The 27,263-nt window shown below is 41.8% G+C and overlaps 1 protein-coding gene across 2 annotated transcripts in view; it reads left to right on the forward strand.

Annotated features, from left to right (window-relative positions):
• LOC119843103 (protoheme IX farnesyltransferase, mitochondrial) overlaps positions 1-27,263 on the forward strand; it is a 175,893-nt gene that overhangs the window by 139,407 nt on the left and 9,223 nt on the right. For both annotated transcript variants that reach the window (XM_038372006.2, XM_043496416.1), the window contains one exon: positions 16,570-16,802. In XM_038372006.2, coding sequence (XP_038227934.1) covers positions 16,570-16,802 — 233 coding nt within the window. The remainder of the gene's footprint in view (positions 1-16,569; positions 16,803-27,263) is intronic.

The raw sequence follows: 27,263 nt of genomic DNA on the forward strand, positions 1-27,263 counted from the left end.
TTGTTCAGAGCTTCTACCATTTCCAGACAGCTTGTTGTTGGGAGATTTTAGACTGGGCCTCTTTTTATTACAATAAATTGTTCTGACAGTCTCATATGCAGATGAAATTCTCATCTAGAGTAGCAATATTGAGATTAATCTAAGACATCAATCTCACCTTTATTGTCTCAATATCCTTTACCTGTCACTATAGAACATTATGAACTCAATGCTAATTTAGCATTGTTTCTGTGGATAGCAGTGAACAAATTATTGCTCTGAGAGAAATAAATGTGTCATTGTTGATGATCTTGTATCTCAAATGAATAAAGCAGAAAACTCATCAGATGAAACTAAGCCATGTTTTTTGGTCTGGCAAAACGCATGTAACATAATTTAATTATGAATAGGTATGGTTTGTGTCTTTCTAGTGGGGAGGCTATTTGGCATCATTAAAGGGGTTGTGCAGAGGAAAATGAAGGTCCGACTTTTTGGCTTCTTTTTAGTGTATGAAGAAGACTTGATAGGTGGTTCTTCAAGTAAACACAGCCATGTGTTCCATGTAGGTGTGCATGAGCCCAACACACAGAAGCCGCAGAACTTTGCCTAGCAGTACCTGTAGGGGCGACACTCGTGTCCTGTGGCCCTAGTCCCTGCCTCTGCCCCTGTCCTGGATATAGATATAGATATAGATAGATATATATATATATATAGAGAGAGAGAGAGAGAGAGATATATAGATATAGATATAGATAGATATAAGGGCAGTGCCTTCCTAAACCCCTCTGTTCCTTCTGACCGCCCATGGTTAGAGTCAGAGCTTGGTGAGGTGTTTTCACCTCATGTTTTCAGTGTCAGATTTCTGGGAGTTTTTTGTTTTCCTCTAGATAAGTTATCTGGAGCCAGGAGTGGGTCTGCAATTCTTTGGGGGGGGAGGTGGACAGTGGAAAGAGGGCTGTGGCTGGGGTTGGGAGCAGGGACGACGACAGAGCTGTGGCCAGGGAGCAAGGCTGGGGTGGCGGCAGGAGCAGAGCCTCAGCCAGGCTGCATTGGGGGCCAACAGGTGGGTCTGTGGCTAGGTGCGGCTAGACTCCCAGCCCCACCCCAGCCTCAGCCCCAGGCCAGGATCGGAGCCATAGCTAGCAGCCAAGGCTGGAGGCAGGGGCGGGGCCAGGAGCAGATCTGCGCTGAGGCTGGGGATGGGAGCCGGGGACACAGCTGTGGGCAGAACCAGAGCAGAGCTGGTGGCGAGAAGGGACTAGGTGGCAATCCCTCCACACAGACCCCCACCAGGGGCTGGCCCAAGGTTCCTCCATGCCCCCCTAGGGGGAGCATGCCCCACAGTTTGGGGACCTCTGTTCTAAGAGGAGTGCTGACTGGCTCTGTACTCCTTCCAGCACACAGGATGGAGCAGGTCCATCTAACACCTTGCAAGTACTCCAAGAATAGCCACAGTCCATATAGTTGAGTCCAGTTCAAGCCATGGGGCATCTGTTGAATCCGGTAAAGATGACATCTGCATCAGGGCCATCTGTCTGCATACTGATGGCATATCAGGCAGCTTCAGGCTGCTTGCCTGTCAGTCCCTGACCATGCACTAGTTCAGAATTTTCCAGTGCCATGTTTTCTACAGCTTCATCCCTCCATTGGCCCCTTGGCACCTTCTGGATTGTCACAGAGAATATGGCCGCTATCTTAGGCATCTAGGCTGAATATCTGCAGGAGAATACACATAAGCTGTTGGATATTCTCCAACCATCAGCTCCAGGGAGAGTAGCCCTCTTGATAAATGAGGACCTCTTGGAGCCTGCCAAGGCCTTCTGGAATACTCCTGTTTTGTTGCCTCCCATGGCAAAACACGCAGAGAAGCAGTATGTTGTTGCCATTCAGGGTTTTGAGGGTTTCTACTCCCATCCAGTCTCTAACTCTCTTGTGGTAACTGCAGCACATGATAGGGCATAACGGAAGGAATAAATCCACAACTACGGACAAAGGGTCCAAAAGGATGGACTTGACTGGGAAGCTGATTTATACCACCTCTTCCATGCAGATGTGCATCATGAACCAGCAGCCATTCCTCTCTAAATAGGACTTTGTTAATTGGGTGGCCATGTCTAAGTTTGAAGACAAGTTGTCAGAAGCCTCTATGGAAGAGTTTAAGGCGTTCATTGCAGAACACTGTATGGTAGCTAAAATCAGCTCTGGATGTGACAGATGCCTTGGGCAGAATTATGACATAAGCTGTGACCATGAGGAGGGCCACATGGCTGCAAAATTCGGGCATTGAGGACTTGCGTTTAGATGGTCGGGTTTTGTTTTTGGAAAAGATTGGCAAGACCCTGCACTCTATTAAGGATTTCCGAGCTACTTTGTGTTCCTTGGCAGTTTATACTCTGGCTGTACAGAGACACCACTATAGCCGTGAGCAGCAACAGCAGCAATACTGCTTGCAGCATTCCTTGCGTAGTCCTCCTTTCTTGTAAGGCAGCAGGGCTACCCCCCAGGAAGGTGGCATAGATCCCAGAGGCGAAGGCCCTCTGATTCCGGATACAGCCAACTGGCTCGTTCTCTCAGCATCCAGCAAGCATCCATTTTGATTTGTGTGTCCAGGGCATCAGTGATGTCTCCATTTCTGTTCCTCATAGATGGGCTGGCTTGTTTTTACTGAGTTTGGGACTCTATTACTACAGAAAGCTGGGTCCCAAGCACTGTCAGATCAGTTTATGCCAGACTGTTCCTCTCCATCCCTCCTCCCCACCCACCTAACTCATCCCTCTTCAGGGACCTCTCTCACAAGATACTTCTCCTCAAGCAGATTCAGTCTCTCCTGGCCTTGGGGGCTGTATAAGAGATCTCTCTGCAGTATCGGGGACAGGGATTCTCCTCCCAGTATTTCCTGGTTCCTAAACCTAAGAAAGGGTTGCAGAGGTCAAGGATAGGACTCATCTCAACAAATACATCAGATACATGACATTCTGGATGGTCATCCTAGCAACTGTCCTTCCCTTGCTCAATCACAATGACTGGTTTGCTCCCTAGACCTTCAGGATGCTTATTTCTACACAGTAATTCTCCCAACTCACAGGTTTCTTCAGTTTGTCACGGTTGATCGGCACTATCAGTACACCATGCTCCCTTTTGATCTTTCTCCCACTCCCTGGGTTTTTACCAATGAATAGTTGTAGTGACAGCATACGTCAGGAAGGCAGGAATCCATATCCTCCCTTATCTTGACAACTGGTTACTGAAGGATGAGTCCAGAGAAGAAGTCCTCTTTTGTGTTCAGTTCACCCTATGCTTACTTGACTGTGTCTAGGTCTTATCCTAAACAGCAGAAAGTCAACACTGGTCCAACTCCAAGAATCAAATTCATTGAGGCCCTGATAGACTGTACAAATTCCAGAGTGTTTCTGCCGACTGACCAGTTTCCATGCAATTCACCTCCCATGTCTGGAACTGCAGTCTCAACCCTCAACCACAGCCCAAGTCCTCTTCAGTGGCTGAAATTGATTTATCATCCAAATCATCATACTTTGGATAGTCTGGTCCAACTTCCTTTGCCAATCTTGAATTACATACAGTGGTGGACAGTTCAGGGCAATGTGTCCTGGGCATTCCCTTTGCTCAGTCTCCACCATCCAGAACTGTTGTCATCAATGCCTCCTTAATAGGTTGGGGAGTGCATCTGGAGTCACTGAAAGTTCAAGTCCTGTGGTCAGAACTGGAAACTTCTCTGGATATCAGTGTCCTGGAGCTTCATGCCATAATGCCTGTCAGGCCATTCGAGATCATATCAGGGACTCACTGGTGCACATCCTTACCAACAAAACCCACGCAATGTATTATGGGAACGGGTCGGGGGGTGGGGTGGGGAAGCACACTTCCAACATGCTGTTATCAGGAGGTGATCAGGCTCTGGCAGTTTTGTATCAGGGAAAACATTTCCCCCGTGGATGATCACTTACCTGGGATCCAGAATCACCTGGCAGATCATCTCAGCAGAAATTTCTCCCTGAATCACATGTGGTCCCAGCATCCTGTGCTGTCTTTGCAGTTTGGGGCATTCTGACCATTGACCTGATCTCCACAAGAGACAAGAAATGCTGTCTGTTTTGCTGTTGAGGGGGTCTCAGTCTGGGCTCTCTGACTAATCCTTTTCACCTGAGCTGGGAATTTGGCACTATTGGGTGCTCTTCCTCCAATTCCAATCATCCTTCAGGTCATTCTCAAGCTGAAATTGGATTGCGCCGAGCTCATTCGCATTGCTCCCATGTAGCCAAGACAGTGTTGGTTCTTCGACCTCCTCACTTTATCGGTTCAGTCTCCCATATTCCTTCCTCTTCACCCTGACCTCCTGGCTCAGCATCACAGTCAGATTTTGCATCCAGGATTCAGCTCCCTGCATCTCACAGTGTGGGTTCTGCTTGGTTAGATGAGAAGGAACAATGTTTGTAGGTGGTGTGGCAAATCTTGCTTAACAGTAGAAAGCCTTCCACAAGCACAGCATATTTGGCCAAATGGAAGCAGTTCTTGCTCTGGTCGTTAGCCCAGGGAGTTCAGTCAAAGATGGTTTGTATGAAGGACATCTTGGAGTACCTGTTACACCTTCACTCTTCTGGTATTGCACTTAGTTCGTTGAGAGTGCACCTGGTGGCGATTTCGGTGTTTCATCTACCCATCCATAGGAAGTCAGTATTTTCAAACTCCATGGTAGTGAGGTTCTTGAAAGGAATGACTCATTTCCACCTGCCTGTGAAAGTACCAGTTTCTTTGTGGGACCTTAATTTTGTCTTAGCAGCTCTTATGGGACCTCCAGTTTGAGTCTGTCAACTTCTTCATTCTCCCATCTGTCTCAGACAACTGCTTTCCTTGTGGCAATAACATCTATGAGAAGAGTGTGCAAGTTGCAGGCTTTGATGGAAGAGACTCCTTACATGCAATTTTCCAAAAACGGTAACCTTGCAGTTAAACCCTAATGTTTTATCCAAAGTGGCTTCTCGGTTTCATTGGAAGCAAATTATATATCTACCAATATCCTTTAAGCTGCATTGAACCTCAGATGAGCAGCATTTTTGCACGTTGGATGTTAGGCAATGTTTGGCTTTTCACCTGGATAAAACTAATCCTTTTGTTTCTTCATCTCATCTGTTTGTTTCATATGTGAACCAAATGAAGGGGTGAGCAGTCTCTACACAGACAATTTCCAGGTAAATAACTTCTTGTATCACAACAGCAGACAAAGAAGCTCAGACTGCACCTCCTCAAAGGGTGCGGGCTCATTCCACGAGGGTCCTGACGATGTTGATGAGATTTGTCAGTGATGTTCCTATATTGGACATTTGCACGCTGCCACTTGGTCCTCTGTACATATATTTACAAACCACTATGGCATTGCTACTGCATCCAGATCAGATGCAAACTTTGGGGAGGCAATCCTGTGGTCCTTGTCTAAATAGACTCCGAACCTCACCTCTTTCAGGCACTGTTTTGAGTCACCTACATGGAATAACAGCTGCATCAACTCAAAAAAGAAAAAGTGGCGATTTACCTGTATAGTAACTGTTGGCCTTTGAGATCTGTTGCAGATGTGTATTCCACAACACACTTTCCTTTTCTTCTGCATTGGAGTCTGTTAATGACATTCGGCGTGAAGGAACTGAGGGAGGTTGGGACACTGCCGCTCTTACATACCAGGGGAGGGGCTAGGAGCAAAGGGTGTGAGCGCCACCCCAGGGGTACTGCTAGGCAAAGTTCTTCAGCTTTGGTGTGCAGGGTGCATGCGCACCTGCATGGAATACATGTCTGCATCTCATCTCAAAGGACAAGAGTTACAATACAGGTAAGTAACCGTTTCTCTCTCTCTCTCTCTCTCTCACACACGCGCACACACACACACACACACACACAAAGATAAAAGTAAGAGGGGGAGGGGGCTGGGGACTGTGTTAGGTTTGTTTACCTTAGAAAATATCAGGACTATAAAGCTTGTTCTCTGTTTGTGCTGGAGGACTTATCGGGTCTGAGAGCTTTTTCTGTAATTGACAAAGCAGGGTATTGAATCTTTAACAAAGCTATCGCTTAACTCCCAGCTGTTTGTGTAGGAATTTGAGTTAAATAGGTTGTAGCAAAAGCAAAACAGTATGGATAAGATTATCATGTCCCCCATGGCATCACTGATGCATCCTTCCAGTTCTCCATAGTGTCTCGGAAAAAACAGGGCAAACAACAGCTACCTGTTTTACAGAGATGTAGTGGGGCCTATTGAATAGGGAACTGGAATAAACGTTGGGAGACCTGGAGTGCTGTGCCATTAAGCAGCTGGGTGACCTTGCGCAAGTCCATTATCCTCTCCGTGCTTCTCTTTCCTCTGCCACCCTTTGTTTGTCTTTGTGTAACCCATTATTGCAAGGTTGCAGATTAAGCTCTTCATATAGGGGTTGTTGGGGATGGTTTTGGCAGGCAGGGAGGAAAGGGGTTTTAGTTTATTACTTGTGTGGTCTCCTTTGAATCCCATTTTCAAATATAGGCACTTAGGTTTCACCTACAAAATATGCAAGAGGACACAAATGGGCACTTACACTCAAGCTTATTCTTATATGCAAATACATGTTTTACATGCACAATTACCCATTAGCGCAAGGTCACAAATTAAGCTTGTTGTATCAGGTTTTTATGTCTATGTATCTACAGATATGTATGTATGTGGGTGAGGGGGCGTTCCAGGGGGAGAAGGGGTTTGATGTTGGAACCTTAATTATTTCTCGATGTTTAGGTTCTTTGAAAAACAACAATCTAATTTCCTGATTTTTAAACACTATTTTTCTTAAGCCTTGAATTTTTGTCATTTTCAAATGTGGATTTTTAAATTGTAATAAAATTTTAACATATTCTAAGGTTGTACATCCAGTATATATCTTATATTCACAAAGTGGTTGGCCTAAGATTTCCTATGGGTATTAAATGAGAATTGAGAATATAGAAGAACTTTATAAACATTAATTAAGCTTCCCAACACTATTGTGAGGTAGGTAAATATATTAATTGTATAGATGGGCAAATTGAAACACAAGGAAATTAAAGTGACTTGTCCAAGGTCAGCTGTGAGTCAGTATAACAAAGTAAAGAATTGAACCCAGGAATCATGACCCCCTAAACGTGTGTGTGTGCGCGCACGCAAAGACCTGTCAGGCACACATGAATTAGGGGACAGCAGGCTGCTACGTTTTCTGAAGTCACAATCCACCACACATGATATGTAGAGTTCCAGGTGAATGCCTAGCAATTGTGTAAGGCATGGAAGCCTGAATTTTACTCCTGTGGGATTCCCTCCTGTCCGCTCCCTACCTTCCCCAAGCTATCGCTGAGTGATTCTCCCCAGCCTGATTGACAGTGTCTGGAATCCCATCGTGCCAGTGGCAGCTTTGTATTGTATGAATAGAAAACTGAGCCTTTATTCCTCCTCTTCTTGGGTCCTGTGGATGGTGTGGGATTGGAAAGGGTCTGCCTCAGATGGACTCTATTACAGATAAATCCATACATTTCAACTACCTGGGAACAGAAGTAAGAGTCATTACTAATATATTGCCTTCCATATGTGGATGTTAGAGCACTTCACAAATATTAATACATTTAGCCTTATGAAACTAGTCCCTAGTTTACAGATGAGGAACTGAAGCACAGAGCTTCTAAGTGATTTGACCAAGCCAGGAACAGGCCCCATGTCTTCCTGGCTTTCAGTCATGTAACTTCAACATAAGACCATCATTCTGCCCCGGAATTGTCATTGCTGTAGTCTCTGGTAGAGCCATGTTGCCTGAAGATATTTTTCAGGCCCGTCAGTATGCTCCTAAAATAAGCTCCTATGTAGTATGACAGCAGACACTTGTGCATTATTACTCGCATCTATCATGGTGAAAGATTTGTATATATGAATGAGTGCTTTATCATGTGGATGGTCACAGTATAAATACATAGATAGGAGTACAGCAGTTTCCACTAGCCTGTGTGAGCACCAGATTTGTCCATGGGTGGCATGGGCAGAGCTCACAAGTATTAGGAGGGCAACAAGTGCCACATATACATTGCATGTTGACCATACATTGTATCCTCCTGCAGTGCTGTCTGGTAAAAGGTAGCCATATAGTGAATAGGGCTGTGTAGCACCTGTAGCCAAGGTAGGGTGACCAGATGCTAAATACAAAACATCGGGACCGCTGTAGGGGGAGCGCCTTTTCAATTGTTATACTCACCCAGCACGTTCGGCGGCGGGAAATAAATCTTGCCAGAGAATAAAGAAGTACCCGCTGCCGAAATACCGCCGGCGCCCATCAGCGACTGAAGTACCTGCCGCCGAAGTGCCACCGAAGACCCAGACATGCCAGGTGAGTGAAACAAATGAAAAAGCACTCCCCCTGCCTGTCACCGCTGCCTAAGGAGAAAAAAAAAAAAGATGCACCCAAAACAAAATATCGGGACAAACGGTGTCCCGAGCATACTTCGGTCGGGACGCAGGACAAACTGCTCAATATCGGGACAGTCCCGGTTTTATCGGGACATCTGGTCACCCTAAGCCAAGGGAGCCTGAGAGTCAAGCAGTGAATGGGTGAGTGAAATCTCCCTAATTGGAGCTGCTTGCGAGTAGCCAAGTGGATTTAAAGATCTCTGTTATATTTAGTTTCAGACAACACTGATTTATCCTGAATTCAGAAACAGAAAAGAGAGGATTCTAATCTTGTATAGTCTACTGTTCTTTAGTTTGGTAAGGCACTCAAATACCACCATGATGAGCATGAAATAAATACCTGGAGGATGGATGGATTATTTAGTGTACATGCTGTCAAGGGTTATCTATAGAGAATGTTCTGTTTGTGATACGTTGTTAGATATGGTGATGGGTGTGACGGGTTGGATCACAGAAACCCCCGGGGGCTGCCACCTGATGTGCCAACACTACTTCTGCCCCTGCTTTCCCTGCCAGTTTGAGACTCCAGCACCCTGTCTTGCTGAGCCAGACACGCCAGTCTGCTCCAGCACAGACCCAGGGTCTGAACCATGGGCCCCAACGCTGCAGACTGAAAGCAATTTAAGAAGTGTGCCTGTCTTTAACACTCAGATGCCCAACTCCCAATGGTGTCCAAACCCCAAATAAATCTGTTTTATCCTGTATAAAGCTTATACAGGGTAAACTCATAAATTGTTTGCCCTCTGTGACATTGATAGGGAAGTATGCACAGCTGTTCTCCCCTCTCCCCTCCCCCCCAGGTATTAATACATATTCTGGGTTAATTAATAAGTAAAAAGTGATTTTACTAAATACAGAAAGTAGGATTTAAGTGGTTCCAGGTAGTTACAGACAGAACAAAGTGAATTACCAAGCAAAATAAACTAAAACACACAAATCTAAGTCTAGTACAGTAAGAAAACTGAATACAGATAAAATCTCACCCTCAGAGATGTTTCAATAAGTTTCTTTCACAGACTGGCATCCTTCCTAGTCTGTGCACAATCCTTTCCCCGGTACGACGCTTGTTCCAGTTCAGGTGGTAGCTAGGGGATTCCTCGCAATGGCCACACCCTTTGTTCTGTTCCACCCACTTATATATCTTTTGCATGAGGCAGGAAACCTTTGTCCCTCTGTGTTCCCACCCCTCCTTCTCAATGGAAAAGCACCATGTTAAAGATGGATTTCAGTTCAGGTGACATGATTTCATGTCACTTTAAGACTTCATTACACACTTGCCAGCCCACAGGTATACAGGAAGACTTACAAGTAAAACAGAGCCATCTACAGGTAATTGTCCTGGTTAATGGGAGCCATTAAGATTCCAAACCACCATTAATGGCCCACATTTTTCATAACTACAATAGGACCTCAGAGTTATATTTCATATTTCTAGTTTCAGATACAAGATTAATACATTTATAGGATGACCACACTCAGTAGATTATAAGCTTTGTAATGATACCTTACAAGAGACCTTTTGCATGAAGCATATTCCAGTTGCCTTATATTCACACTCATTAGCATATTTTTATAAAATCATATAGAGTGCAACGTCACAATTGAGAGGGGATTAAATACAGTTTTTCTTTTGCCTAAACAGGCAAGTTAGAAGTCTTATCTGTACACTGTCTCACAAACAATAGTTTTACATACAATAGCTGCTCAGAATATTATTGACATTTGGAAAATACCATTCAAATAAATACTGTTTAAATTTAGATTTTAAATCCTTTCTCAAACTGATCATTTTCTTTCTAGGGAAATACTTTTGTATTTAGTCAAGAGCCCAAATGAGTAGTTTTTGTCTCCATTTTTGAATAATTATTTTAATGTAAAAGTATCTTTCCTGCATACTGGATCCTTAAGAGGATTTGTTCTTGGGTGTTATTTTCTACACAGGGATTAGTTAACTAGTAACTGACTAAGGATATTAATTCCTTTAGTTGTAACAATGAGTGCATTTAAGTATGAATGTAATGTAATATACATGCACACAAACGCAGGTATGTATATTGTCTGCCATTATTGGAAAGGTTTAAAATAAACAAAAAAGTTGTTTTGTACAGGGCAAAAAATGGTGCCATAGACTTTGTCAAGGCCATTTTCTTTAAGCACCAGTACAAACTACTTTGTGACTTATGGGAAGTGCTTGTACTAGTGGTCTGAGATCTCAGGACATCCTGATGGAAATTTCCCTGAGCAGTTGTAATAGTCATCTCCTATCTCTCAGCTTCTTGGTGGGAATTTCTCAGAGCAGATGTATATTTCCCTTCGGAAGTAACATCCTCAAAACTCTGACCAATTGGCAGCCATGAACATTTTAGAAAATTGTAATAACAAACACAAAATATTTACCTTTACCTGAAGGAACTGCAGTTTGCACCTATTACTCTTTTGAATAATAATGATTAGTACTTTGGGCTTGTTTTTTGTGTTCTGTCATTGCGTGTGAGAGGATAAGACCTTGCAGATCAAAATATGGTCACAACAGGTCACAGTTGAATCTGGATAAGAGAGAAGCCTAATGGTTAGAGCACGAGACTGGAATTCAGGAGTCTTGGGTTCTATGTTGCATGGCCTTCGATAAATAATGTAACCTGTAAAATAGTTGTCATGCTAAATGACCTCAAAGGGGGTCCAAACCTTTCTATTATTTTTCCCAAGAAATCTCCAAGTCCTTCTCCTATCACTCTGTCTTTTCCATGCCACCCACAACACAGTCCAACAAAAAATATCCCCTACTGTAGGGATCTACCCTCCAGAGCCAGATGTCACCCCAACTAAGCATTGGCCAGGAGGGGTGGGTGAAGCAGAGGAGTTCCTAGAGAGCACGAAATGGCCATCCCCAGCTATTGTAGCTCTGTGCAGAACTGCAAGTGTCCACCATGTCCAGGTACTAGGGAATGAGCTCACAACCAAACTCATCCCTTCATATAGCCAGTCTCCTTATTTGTTAGTGCCAGTGTATAATACCAGCAAGCATATTAGTCAATCCTGTGTCCCAGTTTAAAAGGTTAAATTCTTAAATTATTTCATAACCCAGATGATTATACACTAATTTTGTATTTCTTAGTGTCTCATTTGAGCATCTGAAAGCACTTTGCCAACATTAATTAATTAGCCTCACAGCACCCCTGTGAGGTCATTTAGTATGACAACTATTTTACAGGTTACATTATTTATCGAAGGCCACGCAGCATAGAACCCAAGACTCCTGAATTCCAGTCTCGTGCTCTAACCATTAGGCTTCTCTCTTATCCAGATTCAACTGTGACCTGTTGTGACCATTTTTTGATCTGCAAGGTCTTACCCTCTCACACGCAATGACAGAACACAAAAAATAGCCACTCGTGATAGCAGCTCGCAGCTCTAGTATCATGAGGCTGATAGGTTGGGTATTACACTCAGCATTGGTATTACAGGGCTGTTTCTGATCCATGTCAACTCTGCAGAAGGAACAGACTTATCGACTTCCCTCTGGTACCAGGCTTGTTCGCAGGCAGCTCTACCATTTGCTTTGCACACGGTAAATGGTGAAGTGCGTGGGTTTGCTGCTATTCTTGTGCCACTGGATCAGTGTAGCATTAGCTGGAATGAAGAGACAGACTGGAGTCACTGCTCTTTATTAGCAAGAGCAGTGTTCACCACGCTGGGCCAAATTCTGCCCTCATTAATGCCCTTTTGAAGTGAATAAGGGTTACATGGGATGCAAGGGGCTGAAGCTGGTCCTTTGTCTTCACGGCAGTAGATACACATTTACTTTATCACTCATGTGTCATTTGCAAACATTTACAGTCCAACTCTACCTTACTCAGGACCTAAATGAGTCCTATTTGTTTTGCCAAGTCAGGCTTTTGCTGTACAGAGGGAATGATGAGAAATTGTAGCATATGAAGACATAGTATTGAGGCAATTTACTGTGCATATTGTATTCTGCTGCAGTCCCATAAAAAACACAGCTAATAGTAAAACTAAAGGACACACGGCACCATATGGTCCTTTTATAGTGTTACTCATTATCAGAATTCTCAAATTTACATCTCATTGTCGGTGGATGACAACATGGTACCTTGCCTGTATTTGTAATGTACCAAGAACACTGGGACTGCTTACTGCTATCCTTGAAGGAAATGATGACACTACCTCCACACTAAAAGAAAAGGAGTACCCGTGGCACCTTAGAGACTAACAAATTTATTAGAGCATAAGCTTTCGTGAGCTACAGCTCACTTCATCGGATGCATTTGGTGGAAAAAGCAGAGGAGAGATTTATATATACACACACACACACACACACACACACAGAGAACATGAAACAATGGGTTTATCATACACACTGTAAGGAGAGTGATCACTTAAGATAAGCCATCACCAGCAGCAGGGGGGGGAAAGGAGGAAAACCTTTCATGGTGACAAGCAAGGTAGGCTAATTCCAGCAGTTAACAAGAATATCAGAGGAACAGTGGGGGGGGGAGGGAGAAATACCATGGGGAAATAGTTTTACTTTGTGTAATGACTCATCCATTCCCAGTCTCTATTCAAGCCTAAGTTAATTGTATCCAGTTGCAAATTAATTCCAATTCAGCAGTCTCTCGTTGGAGTCTGTTTTTGAAGCTTTTTTGTTGAAATATAGCCACTCTTAGGTCTGTGATCGAGTGACCAGAGAGATTGAAGTGTTCTCCAACTGGTTTTTGAATGTTATAATTCTTGATGTCTGATTTGTGTCCATTCATTCTTTTACGTAGAGACTGTCCGGTTTGGCCAATGTACATGGCAGAGGGGCATTGCTGGCACATGATGGCATATATCACATTGGTAGATGCGCAGGTGAACGAGCCTCTGATAGTGTGACTGATGTGATTAGGCCCTATGATGGTATCCCCTGAATAGATATGTGGACAGAGTTGGTAACGGGCTTTGTTGCAAGGATAGGTTCCTGGGTTAGTGGTTCTGTTGTGTGGTGTGTGGTTGCTGGTGAGTATTTGCTTCAGATTGGGGGGCTGTCTGTAAGCAAGGACTGGTCTGTCTCCCAAGATCTGAGAGAGCGATGGCTCGTCCTTCAGGATAGGTTGTAGATCCTTGATGATGCGTTGGAGAGGTTTTAGTTGGGGGCTGAAGGTGATGGCTAGTGGCGTTCTGTTGTTTTCTTTGTTGGGCCTGTCCTGTAGTAGGTGACTTCTGGGTACTCTTCTGGCTCTGTCAATCTGTTTCTTCACTTCAGCAGGTGGGTATTGTAGTTGTAGGAATGCATGATAGAGATCTTGTAGGTGTTTGTCTCTGTCTGACAAACCTCTATCAGAGGCTCGTTCACCTGCGCATCTACCAATGTGATATATGCCATCATGTGCCAGCAATGCCCTTCTGCCATGTACATTGGTCAAACTGGACAGTCTCTACGTAAAAGAATGAATGGACACAAATCAGACGTCAAGAATTATAACATTCAAAAACCAGTTGGAGAACACTTCAATCTCTCTGGTCACTCGATCACAGACCTAAGAGTGGCTATACTTCAACAAAAAAGCTTCAAAAACAGATTCCAACGAGAGACTGCTGAATTGGAATTAATTTGCAAACTGGATACAATTAACTTAGGCTTGAATAGAGACTGGGAATGGATGAGTCATTACACAAAGTAAAACTATTTCCCCATGAAGAAAAGGAGTACTTGTGGCACCTTAGAGACTAACAAATTTATTAGAGCATAAGCTTTCGTGAGCTACAGCTCACTTCATCGGATGCGAAAGCTTATGCTCTAATAAATTTGTTAGTCTCTAAGGTGCCACAAGTACTCCTTTTCTTTTTGCGAATACAGACTAACACGGCTGCTACTCTGAAAACTATTTCCCCATGGTATTTCTCCCCCCCCCCCCCCCACTGTTCCTCTGATATTCTTGTTAACTGCTGGAATTAGCCTACCTTGCTTGTCACCATGAAAGGTTTTCCTCCTTTCCCCCCCCCCGCTGCTGGTGATGACTTATCTTAAGTGATCACTCTCCTTACAGTGTGTATGATAAACCCATTGTTTCATGTTCTCTCTGTGTGTGTGTGTGTGTGTGTGTGTGTGTGTGTGTGTGTGTGTGTGTGTGTGTGTGTGTGTGTGTGTGTGTGTGTGTGTATAAATCTCTCCTCTGCTTTTTCCACCAAATGCATCCGATGAAGTGAGCTGTAGCTCACGAAAGCTTATGCTCTAATAAATTTGTTAGTCTCTAAGGTGCCACGGGTACTCCTTTTCTTTTTGCGAATATAGACTAACACGGCTGCTACTCTGATACCTCCACACTGAGTAATATAAAATCTGTTGCTGGATTTGAAAAGCTGGCGGAATTATCTTCCTGCATTTCATCAACCTCTTGGTTTAGTCAATTTAATTTAAATTGAAGACAGACTTTTATTTAGTCCCAACATTTTGACTTGAAGTTTGCCCATCTTAACAGTTCTGACTGTTGTAGCATTTATAAAATGCTGGGTTGCAAATGGCCTGACCAGGGCTTTAAAAATCAGAACTAAACCTTTATTTTCTTTATTAACAATGGCTTATTAAAATTCATCTTCACTGCTAGCCGGATTTCCACAGCTAAGCATGGAATGCTGGGCGCAGTACACACGGCAGGGTTAAAGACTGCGTGGGAGGGGAGAAGCATGCTGCTAAAAACACATAGAATATTGAGTTTAGAATTGTAAAGTTAAGGTTCTTGTAGTGTTGTTAACTCATCTATATTGTCAATGTGTATTTTCTATTCCTGTGCCTGGTAAACGTTTAGCTAAATGTATTAATTTTATTGTAAAATGTGTACTGGAAAGCGTATAGGTTATTAAAGGTGGCTAACTTAATACTACCTTCCTCCCTTTCATGCTTCTCCCATTCTTCTTCCAGTTTTCCCTTTCCACTAACTGAAGCAGAAGGAAGCCTTTTCCACTTGCACCACATTTTCCTCTCATTTGTACCATTGTAAACTAGGTGCATCTCTATTGAAGTCAGTGGAGTGATAATGGTATAACACTGATCCAGGTGAGCGGAATTTCAGGCCCCTTATACTGGCACCACGGTTGAGTCCCCATACAGTGTGGATTTGGCTGATTGACTGAAATAATTGGTCTAAGTATTGTTCATCTCACTGGGTGTTTATTCTGAAGCCTAATAATGACAGTTTAAATTGTCAGCATTAACTTTTTCACTGCTAATCATTGTACCAGAAACTTCCAGATACTCTGGGATTGTGAGTGGAGCTTGAGTAGAGTTACTACCATTTCCTTCTCTCTGAGTTTGACCGTTGGAAAACAAGAGTTTCTAATGGAAACCAATTGGTTGCTATTGCTCTCAGAAAATAACAAATCTTAATTTGATTTTGTCACTGTAAAGTTCTTTTGTCAAATTTCCCCGGGTGAGCACTATACACCAGCCAAGTACGAACTTGGAAACTTCAGCCATGTTTTAGTAAATCCAAAAAACTGCTTAATTTTACTCAGAAAACTCCAAAATCGAATTGATTCTTCTGAAACCTTCTAAAAAATGCACCTTGCAAAAGTTGTCATCAACTGAAATTCTGACAAAGCCACAACAATTCACTTTCTCTGCCACACTGAACATTGATTTCTTCAGTAGCTTTAAACACACAAACTCAAGGCATTTTTCCTGATGTGTCTGCTCCACATGCTCGTAACTTACTAAGATCACTACCAAATTGTTAAGATACTAATTCTCAGTAAGGAGATTTTACATGAAAAGTACTAAAAGCTGACACAGGTCAGGCATTTTTGAGTTATCAGCACTGGTCACTAGAATCAGAACTAGTGAACTTGTCCCATGAGTTATAACTCTAAAGCCACTCAGCGGAATTGGCTCTGCTTTTCTAGAAAGGCTCACCTTCGGATGGAGGTTGAGTGTGGAAATTTCAGCCGTAAAAGAACATTTTTGAAAAAAGCTACAAGCATCTTGGAAACAATGGTGTAAATGGAAAATGTTTTGCAACCTTAACCTTAGCTTTTGCTGTAAAGAGATAAGGGGATGGGAATGGAATAGCAGGTGACCGCAGGCTCTTTTGCTAACAAATGTGTGTCCTCTGCTTTTGTTTTTTTCCCTACAGCCCTCTGCTTGCAGTGTCCTTTGCTGCATCCTGTGCAGTTCCAGGAATCGCCCTGCTGACCCTGGGAGTAAATCCTCTCACTGGGGTGCTGGGAGCCTTCAACATTTTCCTGTACACGTGTTGTTACACACCAATGAAAAGAATGAGCATCGTCAACACGTGGGTGGGAGCTGTCGTTGGTGCCATTCCCCCTATCATGGGCTGGACTGCAGCTACCGGCAGCCTTGATGCTGGTGAGTATAAAATATACGTCTCAGATTTGGAGAGACGGGCAGAGATACAGGCGGTTGCCATTACTGCATTTGAGACAGCGGAAAATAACCACCCTGGAGACAAAGCTATTGGTTTCCCTTAAGCACAGGTAGTAGCGTAAGATGATTCAATACATATTGTAGCACAATACTACAAAAACTGGTTTGTATTCCATTTAGTTAATAAAGACTTGTTTGTGTTGGCAAACATGCATGGCACTGTACCTTATTAAGACTGAAGAAATAAACAGAGATCTTGTCATTCTGCCTTTAGAGACAAAGGACCAGTTGCAGAATGAGTTCCACAGAATATATGTTAAGACTGTTTGGGAACAAAAATGAGGATAAAGAGCACTGACACAGCATGTGGGCTGTGAATAGAACAAAATGTTATAGAAATTCAGAATAGAAACAGATCAAATTAGGCTGACTTCAGTCGTGGCGTGGGGGGGTTGGGGGGCAGCAAAGGGTTTCTGCAGGAAAAGTCCTGTGAGATGTACCACTATGTCACTACATTCTAGAAACTATCCTAGAATGTTAATTTATTGGTAGAGTACTTAATTGCCTCCTTTTAAACTCTCAAAGTTCCTTTTTTTCCCTCCTCAGGGTGTGGAGGTTCCTTTAAGTAACTGTGAATTATTTTTACATCACATATAAAACTGATCTGTTCACAAGCTAAACTCTGAGACAATTGGAGCTTGTTTTTCCTCCCAGCTAGGAACTTACAGCCTAAAAGTATCACTAATTTGTTATATTCAAGTGAAACTCATGTAGTTCAGGTAACAGGCCCATTGAGAAATATAACAATCATTTATAGAACCAGTTTAGCAGGATGATGTAGATTATGGAATTGTTTAGCATGCATCCATCTCACTACTTGGCATGTTTAAGACTTTTCTTATACTGCAATAACCAGAATTCTAAACAGGAATACTCAAAATCCATGCAAAGTCCTTATCAAACCATTCATTTTTTGTGGTAAACGTTAGTACTTCCTTTGGAAATCAGCCTGAATTGCCGCTGTATGTAATCTATTCTGATGTCGTTCTAATTCAGAACTCTGTTGAAAGTTTTTTAACTGCACGTTACTTGGCATGTTGGTTTTAATTCACTTTATCATGTCTCCTAAGAAAAGATGATGAAATCTTGTGTTGTGGAATGCCTATGAGATCTTTTTAGAAAGCTCTGTGGTACTGAAGAGAAGAGAATTATTTTTAAAATGTTAAATAAGTATTTGTATATATTTTAAAAAGTTATAAAGTAGATGTAGTTCTGGCCACTGTCAGACACAAGATACTGGCCTAGATGGACCTTGGATCTGATCCAGTCTGGCAATTCCTATGTGTGACGAAGTGGGGATTTTCCCTTGTTATGTTGTATGTGAATCTTACTGTTTTGCATGAAGTGTGTGCCTCAGTTTCCCTGTGTATTGCAGTACTGTCTAGGTGGTGGGAATAAGTGGTTGTGACTTTTGCGGAGGCTGCTCCAGCTGCCTGCACCGATGCTATAGCTGCCCCTTTGTAACCTGAGACCCAGGAGGGGGATGCAACTAGGTGATTCTTGGCCTGGGAAGCAAGGTCGGAGGAAGAGCAACGAGCATGGCAGGGGCCAGGGAGCTGGAGCAGCCTCCGCAAAAGTTACACACCCTTATTCCCACCACCTAGACATTGGTGCAATACACAGGGAAACTGAGGCATGCACAGCATTCATGCAAAACAGTAAGACTCTCATAGGCTCACATACAACATAACAAGGGAAAATCCTCACTTCGTCACACTATGTTTCTATGTATGTATCAGTATGCTATTGCACAGTGTTTAAAGTAACTCCACATTCTCAATTCCAGGAGGTAGAACTCCCTAAATTTGTCTCACAGTTAGTTTGGTTGAGGCCTAGCTGCTTGCTCGGGAGAAATGGTATTGGTCAATATGAATCTATATAGTGGATTCCACGTATAGCAAACTTTGGATAATAGTGTCTTAGAGTTGACTGCTTCAGTGCATTGCAATATGAAAAGTGCATTCCTCTTTATAATTAAAATAGACTAATAGTGGAAAACGACTTCACTGTAAGCTCAGGTCTCCAGTGCTGAACACCCTGAACTTGGCACTTGCAGGATTAGACCTCTGTAAGAGGTTTGTATGTGTGTTCACACACATATATGAGCACATGCACCCATTCTCTTAAACCCACATAACCAAGGTCATGGAACCTGTTAATGAAGTGTAATTAGCTAGCAGACCTAACCTGTTTTTAGATAAAGGTGTGAAAATACCTTTGCACCTTGTTAAAAACAGGATTGAATATCCAGCTGAATAACAATGAAGAATGTGTAGCAGGGCAGTCAGAACGCTAAGGAAAAGAAAGGTGCTCACCGTTTCACTGGAATTCCTTGGGTTTACATTTTATTGTGAATTTTCTCCCCTTGCAATCTGCTCAAGCACCCGTGTTCGGAGCAATCACATTATTGTACATGTTTCTAGTTATGGCAAAGGTAGTCATTAAGGATAGAACTTCTTTCACTTCCCTCTTTGGTGGGCAAACTTGTATAGCCATCACTGCCCTACTTGCATATATCAGAGGACAGCAAATGTTACTGACATGGTTCGGGAAGGGCTTACTGCTGAAAGATCATGTTGTTCCTTTGCCATAATTTAAGACACTTCCTGGATTGCGGTTCTTGAGCTGAAGGTGCAGTTTTTGAAACAGCCTTTATAACATCTAGACTTCAGCAGAGGTAAAGAAAATAAGTCGGGTTTAGTTCCAAAAGCCTCAGATTTGACCAACCTTTTTTTTATTTCCAAAGTCCATTTAGGAATTTGTTTCTATTTTCCAAAATAAATGCACATTAAAATGCCACAACTTCAAAGTCTGGTGTCTCAGCAACTTCCAAGATAAGAAGTAGGTGTTGCATTTCCCATTGGAAGTCTGGGATTCTCCTATTTCCAATAATAACAATGCCTCGCTCTTATGCCCAGATAAAATTGTTAGTCTCTAAGGTGCCACAAGCACTCCTCGTTGTTTTCGCTCTTACATGCCTCTTTTCATCAGTAGATCTCAAAGTGCTTTACAAAACGCGTCCCGTGGCCTGTTGCTGCCATTTCTAGCCCTGATGGGTCTTGAGAGATCAGCACTTAAAGATGTCAATGAACGTCGTCTAGCCTGGAACTGGGGCCAATGTAATTTGAGACAGAATACACATTTCAGGAGAAAGAAGGAAACATTTCTATGGAAAGTTGGTATTTTTAAATGGTGTCTATTTGAAACTGCTGGGAGATTTGGAATGTGAACATAAGTCCTAAGGACAGGTTTCAGTCCTAAGGGTGAGCAGAATGCAGGTGCGGTAATCAAAGATGTATGATAAATGCCACTTACCACATGCTTCTCACCATCACATATCTGGTCTATTTATATATAGCTTTGCTGCCAAACAGTGGTTTGCAGTGCCACATTTGCTTCCTTGAAAGCCCCTCCTACTGTTCCTTTGTGGTGCTATTTCCTTCCAGTTAAATAAAAGGTTATTTGTTTGACTAATAAAGCCAGGCTCTGAAGTGACTTGTTTCACTTTGACGAAGGGGAGAATCACAGCAAATTTGTTTTAAATCATAAGCGTTAGGATAAGGTCAGAGGAAAGCACTGGTACAGCTTTTCTCTCTTTGTTTTAGATTCTCCTTCTGGCTGAGACCCACGTTAAGCACTCCTTCTGCCCATTATACATGAGTGACTGTTGAACTTATAGTTTGTTCAGTAGTACAGATGTCTGTAGGAAATAACATAGAGTTATTTATTTTAGCACAAAAGAGAACAGCCACATATGTGCTTTAAATTACATTCATGCTGCTGCTTGCTTGTTGCTAGAAGTATTCATTGTCAGTTTTGACTGCTTTTTTCCCTAATTAGCAAATATAGCAAAATAGAATTTATAGTGAATATTCCCAGCTCCAAGGGCCACAAGCTGCCTTAAGATTTTTCATTTCAATGAACTCCATACACTGATGCAGTGGTGCCTTGATCCCAACCAACTGAAACCTCCTCAGGTTTTAGAACCGAGTAGTTCAGTGCCACAGCATTCATATAAACCACCCAGTTCAATAGACATGACAAGCAAGGGTCTTCAGCATAATGTGCTTTATCAGTTAAGGGGATTTGTTCTGAGTAGGTGGTGGTGGCATAGCAGATAACAGTCTTGACAGCATAGCAGACATTGCAGCCCCATGGTGGCCTGGAGCCATAGGTATTACTGCACCAAGGAATGTTTATCTCAAGAGACTATTTAGTTTATCTCAGATGCTCCACTTCTGGTCTCTCTTTCCTGAAAGACATCTTGTACTGATTTTCATTCATTTTCGGAAATTTAAATAATTCCTGGGGCCATGGAATTTATAGACTGAGTATCAATGGTAATCATGTGGAAGCTGACTTTTAAATTGCCTTTACTTTGTAATTCAAATTGTGTTGTATGGTAGACATTAATTATGTCAGCCAACATCTATTTACAAATGGGGATTTAAAAATGGACAGTTCTTATCTGCAAGTGACATTTTGCAGATGGATGATTTTAGTAACAAAAAAGAGAAGAGAAGGAGAGAGAGGGGGCTGTGTCATGACCTGACAAAGGACAAAAAGAAAAGGAGTACTTGTGGCACCTTAGAGACTAACAAATTTATTAGAGCATAAGCTTTTGTGAGCTACAGCTCACGAAAGCTTATGCTCTAATAAATTTGTTAGTCTCTAAGGTGCCACAAGTACTCCTTTTCTTTTTGCGAATACAGACTAACATGGCTGCTACTATGAAACCTGACAAAGGACAGTTTCTGATATCTTTTCCGGTATAGCCCTTGTCTGCCAGGAAGAGAGAGGTAAAGCAAAAACATAATTGTGGTTGAAATAAATATTATAGCCCTTTGTGTTTTTCTTTCTTTCACACTGTCTTTTTGACTAAACAGTTTGAATTTTTAAAAGCCTATTGATGTGGATGCAGGTCTATTGTGAGAGCTTTTGGTGCCCACAGCAAGACTAGATTATAATGTTCCTGGGGTCTTTGCTAACAAAATCAAGCCTTTTAGGGTTTCACTTCTCTTCAAAGATAAGATGATGATGGAGTTCTTACTCTGTTTCATGGGAAGGTAGAGAGATTAATGTCATTGACATATGAGCATAGGAAGCTGGCGGCCCAGAAGTGTGCTCGGTGTGGGTAAAAACTGAGGCAGATGGGCAGTGCTAGTAGGCAGCTGTTTTAAATTTAAGACAAAAGTCAGTGAATTATTCTGTGGTTTTTTTCGTCATGTGAGACACAAAAGAAGTGGTGATTCCACCATGGAGGCACCTTGGGGGACTGACTCAGTCTGAAAGATGAAATCAAAGTCAAATAAATTCACCGTTATCCCAATTCTATGCATCATGCACAGCTGTTACCCGCACAGTGCTTTCATCTTCCAGATGAACAATATTGAACTGTGTGGGGCAGCTGTCGCGGTGCCCCAGTCTGTGCCAGTAGGGGGCACCAAAACAGCAGCAGGATTCAGTAAAGACTCTGACTTCAATGAGCCAGCCTAGTAGCTGCAAAGAAAGGCTGAAGTGCCTTTGAGTGTAACCCCATCTGTGGCTATGGAAGTTTTTAGTACTTGGCTGAAAATGTTACTTTGAGACACTTCTGCAGAAACTCTCTAAACATACTTGCACCTGTAAACGCCTGAGTCATTTCAGTCACGCAATCACGTTTGAGGCAATAGACATGATACTAAAGCTCGCTAAGATTAATCAAATCAGGTCATTGTTGTCCTTCAAAAGCAGTCTTGGACTAACTTCTTAATCAGACTGCCAGAGAATCCACAAACAATATGTCCAACTGCTTCTTCCATACTACCCATGTCTTCCTCTCTAATCCGGGTCTTCCACAAAGAGCAAAAGGTCATCTTGCATTCACACTGAAAGATATTACAACTATGAGGCCTTCAGCAGCATGTGTGTGGGTCTACAGTATAATGTAAAAAATTGTGTGTGTGTGTGTGTACACCCACACGCACACACACATATTATATACACATGGGGAACACAACCCGAAGAAATCTATTGGACTGTTTCCTTTAGAGGTTGTCCCAAAGAAGACCTCAAGATGGAAATCTCATTACTACCTTTATTTCCCATTTCCAGTGAATATTTAAGATCTTCCTTTTGTTCTGCTTGCAGTTCATATACAGATACAACATTCCCTTCCCTTTATGTACTCCGGCACAGAAGTCTATTGCTCCACTGAAGCAGTCCTGTTCCACAGGTCCTTTGTGCCACCCTTCAAAAGAAACGGCTATTGAAACCCATGACCATGAAGCTTTTTTGGTTTGGGATTTTTTCCCCCTTGCCCTTAGTTTACATAACCATATAACCTTGAAAGCACACAATTATCAGTGAACATGGAGGCTGGAGCATAGAGCCATGTAAGGCTACATTGATAGTCAGTCCTATTGTGTGCAGTGTGGAGACCTTATATAAATGCAACAAGCTTTAGAAGGGATACATTTTTTTTCTCCTCAAGGCTACTCAGCCACTCACATGTCAACTGACACAATCAATAGTGTATTCTGTTTGTAGTAGAAAAAAATGCCGGCTGAAGGCTTACCACGCCACCACTGCAGAAATATTAGAGCTGTGAAATACAGTGGAATTCTATCATCAGTTAGTCTTGCTAAGACTACTGAATGTACAACTCTGAGATGCCTTGATGCTTGAGAATGTTCTGTGGTCACACATGGAGATTTCTATCGTATGGAGGTAATCCCACTCCCATCCCCAAAAAGAACAGTGGACATTGACAGTTAAATGTCAGCCTGCATTTTTTCCTAAATGACGTTATTTTAAAAACATCCCTGTGCAACATTTTGTACATAGATAATAGGACGCAGGCCAACTCACGCACCCCAAACAGCATTTTCTGTCCCTGAAACTAATTGAGGGGAGAGGATCACAAGCTCCACCTCTCACTCCCAAGAAGAAAATTCTGCCATCAGGTTAAAGGAGAAAAATATCTGTGTTCCAAGGCAGCGCAGCTGTGACGCAGATGACATAATCATGCCCAGAGATGTATGGATATGTTTGCTGTACAGTACTGCACTCACGCGATTAACTCAAAAAAATTAGGCACGATTAAAAAAAATTAATTGCGATTAATCGCAGTTTTAATTGCACTGCTAAGCAATAGAATACCAATTAAAATTTAATATTTTTGAATGTTTTTCTACATTTTCAAATATATTGACTTAAATTACAACACAGAATTCAAAGTGTTCAGTGCTCACTTTATATTATTATTTTGATTACAAATATTTACACTGTAAAAAGGATAAATGAGAAATAGTATTTTTCAATTCACATCACATTTTTCAATTCAAGTACCATAATGCAATCTCTATATTGTGAAAGTGCAACTTACAAATGTAGATTTTTTTTGTTACATAATTGCACTCAAAAACAAAACAATGTAAAATTTTAGAGCCTACAAGTGCACTCAATCCTACTTCTTATTCAGCCAGTCACTAAGACAACAAGTTTGTTTATATTTACAGGAGATAATGCTGCCCTCTTCTTATTTACAGTGTCCCCTGAAAGTGAGAACAGAAGGTCGCATGGTACTTTTGTAGCCAGTATTGCAAGGTATTTACATACCAGGTATGCTAAATATTCATATGCCCCTTCATGCTTCAGCCGCCATTCCAGAGGACATGCTTCCATGCTGATGACGCTTGTTAAAAGAATAATGCATTAATTGAATTTTGACTGAACTCCTTGGGAGAGAATAGTATGTCTCCTGCTCTGTTTTACCCGCATTCTGCCATATATTTCATGTTATAGCAGTCTTGGATGATGACCCAGCACATGTTGTTTGTTTTAAGAACACTTTCACTGCAGATTTGACAAAACGCAAAGAAGGTACCAATGTGAGATTTCTAAAGATAGCTACAGCACTCAACCCAAGGTTTAAGAATCTGAAGTGCCATCCAAAATCTGAGAGGGACGAGGTTTGGAGCATGCTTTCAGAAGTCTTAAAAGAGCAACACTCCAATACGCAAACTGCAGAACCCGAACCATCAAAAAAGAAAATCAACCATCTGCTGGTGGCATCTTATTCACATGATGAAAGTGAAAGTGCGTCGGCCTGCACTGCTTTGGATTGTTATCAAGCAGAACCTGTCTTCAGCATTCACGCATGTCCTCTGGAATGGTGGTTGAAGATGAAGGGACATATGAATCTTTAGCACATCTGGCACATAAATATCTTGCAGTGCTGGCTACAACAGTGCCATGCAAACGTGTGTTCTCACTTTCAGGTGACATTGTAAAGAAGAAGCAGGCAGCATTATCTCCTGCAAATGTAAACAAACTTGTTTGTCTGAGTGACTGGCTGAACAAAAAGTAGGACTGAGTGGACTTGTAGGCTCTAAAGTTTTACACTGTTTTATTTTTGAATGAAGTTATTTTTTATACATAATTCTATATTTGTAAGTTCAACTTTCATGATAGAGATTATATTACAATACCTGTATGAGGTGACTTGAAAAATACTATTTCTTCTGTTTTTTATGGCACAAATATTTGTAATAAAAAATAAATATAAGGTGAGCACTGTACACTTTGAATTCTGTGTTGTAATTGAAATCAATATTTGAAAATGTAGAAAACATCCAAAAATATTTAAATAATTGGTATTCTATTGTTTAACAGTGCAATTAATCGCACGATTAATCACAATTAATTTTTTTAGCATGCGCTTAATCATGATTAATGTTTTTAATTGCTTGACAGCCCATATATGTGTGTATTAGCGATGGCTGTGTAGATTGATAGAATAGCCAATGTCTTTGAAGACTGACAATAATGCCACTTTAGGAATCAGCTTCCACATCCACCTAAGAATCATAGTTCTTCATCCCCAAGTCCATGGAAGAGTACATTTTTGGGGCTGGTATTGCATTGAATCTCAGTCTAGAATGATAAGTTATGGGGAAAGACAAGATACCATAACTGAACTCTAAAATCTTTCTCCAGGCCTACAACGGTTGTACACTTACAGATTCTCAATGGAAAGTGCCTGGGCATGTTAAATTTTGGCTGAAAACAAACACAAAACTGAGATTAAGCAAGGGGTAAAAGATGTCTTTCAGGGAGCATCGAATGCCTTTTCTGTTGGGTAACTTTCTATAAAAAATCATGCAGGACTACAAAGAGTTTAGGATTAATTAAGAAAGGTGAGGAATACAAAGCCTGGAAAATCAAGTTTACCCATAGGCAGATGGCTGCAGCTGGACTAATTCAAGTCTCCCAGTTCTAATTTACCTTGTCTGGATTAAAGAGAAGTAATTTGTTCAACATCTTTTAACTAAGGAGAGCCAGTTGTGTCATATCAAAGGGAGCTATGTGTGGTTGTTTTCTGACTACAGTCCATTAAAAGCTAAGCTTAGACTTTCAAACCTTTCACTTCTGACATGAGCCAAACTCATACCCAGTTTCCTTGAGACAAAAGGCCAGTGCTTTCCCCTAATGTGTCAGTCAGCTACCAAAGTCTGGAAATAATTTTAAAATTCCTTCACATTATTCAAGGCAGAAGAATTACTAAAATTGTGCTTTAAGCAAAACAGCATTCTTAGGTTGCCAAGGCAGTAAACACCAGCTTTGGGAAATGCAGTAAGATTTCAACATCTGTTTTGGAGCTGATATTTTAACCATTCTATGTTTATTTTACATGCCTAGTTGGCCACTTCCCAGTCATACATATAGGGGCCAAAAAAGAGACAGAAAAGGGAACAAATCCATACTGATTTGCAACCCCAGATCACACTTCCCCCCCCCCCTTTTTTGTTGTATTGATGACAGTCAACACCTGTTTGCCCCAACTTGGGCAGATGTAACCAGTGTTCTGCAAACCACCATGCTTTTATGGACTAGAAGACTCTCTGCTTAGTCAAAAGAACAGTGAGTGGGGTAGGGATAGAGAATAAGCTATTCATGCTCTTAGTGCATTTACCGGAATGTAATGTACGTATTGGTCTCTTTTCAGAGTAGCAGCCGTGTTAGTCTGTATTCGCAAAAAGAAAAGGAGTACTTGTGGCACCTTCGAGACTAACAAATTTATTAGAGCATAAGCTTTCGTGAGCTGAAGTGAGCTGTAGCTCTAATAAATTTGCTCTAATAAATTTGTTAGTCTCTAAGGTGCCACAAGTACTCCTTTTCGTATTGGTCTCTGTACTCCTAAAATAACTTTGTTTCCCTGTGCTGCCGTGGAGCCAATGCATTATAGTGAAGATGTCAATCCCTTCTCTTTTAGTCAATGCGGTTCGTTGTTGCATGTTACATGAACCTTTCTAGGCTGATTTGTGTTTAGTGAGCTTATATCTGTTCGGTGCAATCTTGGTACAAGAAATATGGCATTGTTAGAAGAAATATTTGGGGTTT

This window comes from Dermochelys coriacea, chromosome 14 (assembly GCF_009764565.3).
Source record: "Dermochelys coriacea isolate rDerCor1 chromosome 14, rDerCor1.pri.v4, whole genome shotgun sequence".
NCBI classification, from domain to species: domain Eukaryota; kingdom Metazoa; phylum Chordata; order Testudines; family Dermochelyidae; genus Dermochelys; species Dermochelys coriacea.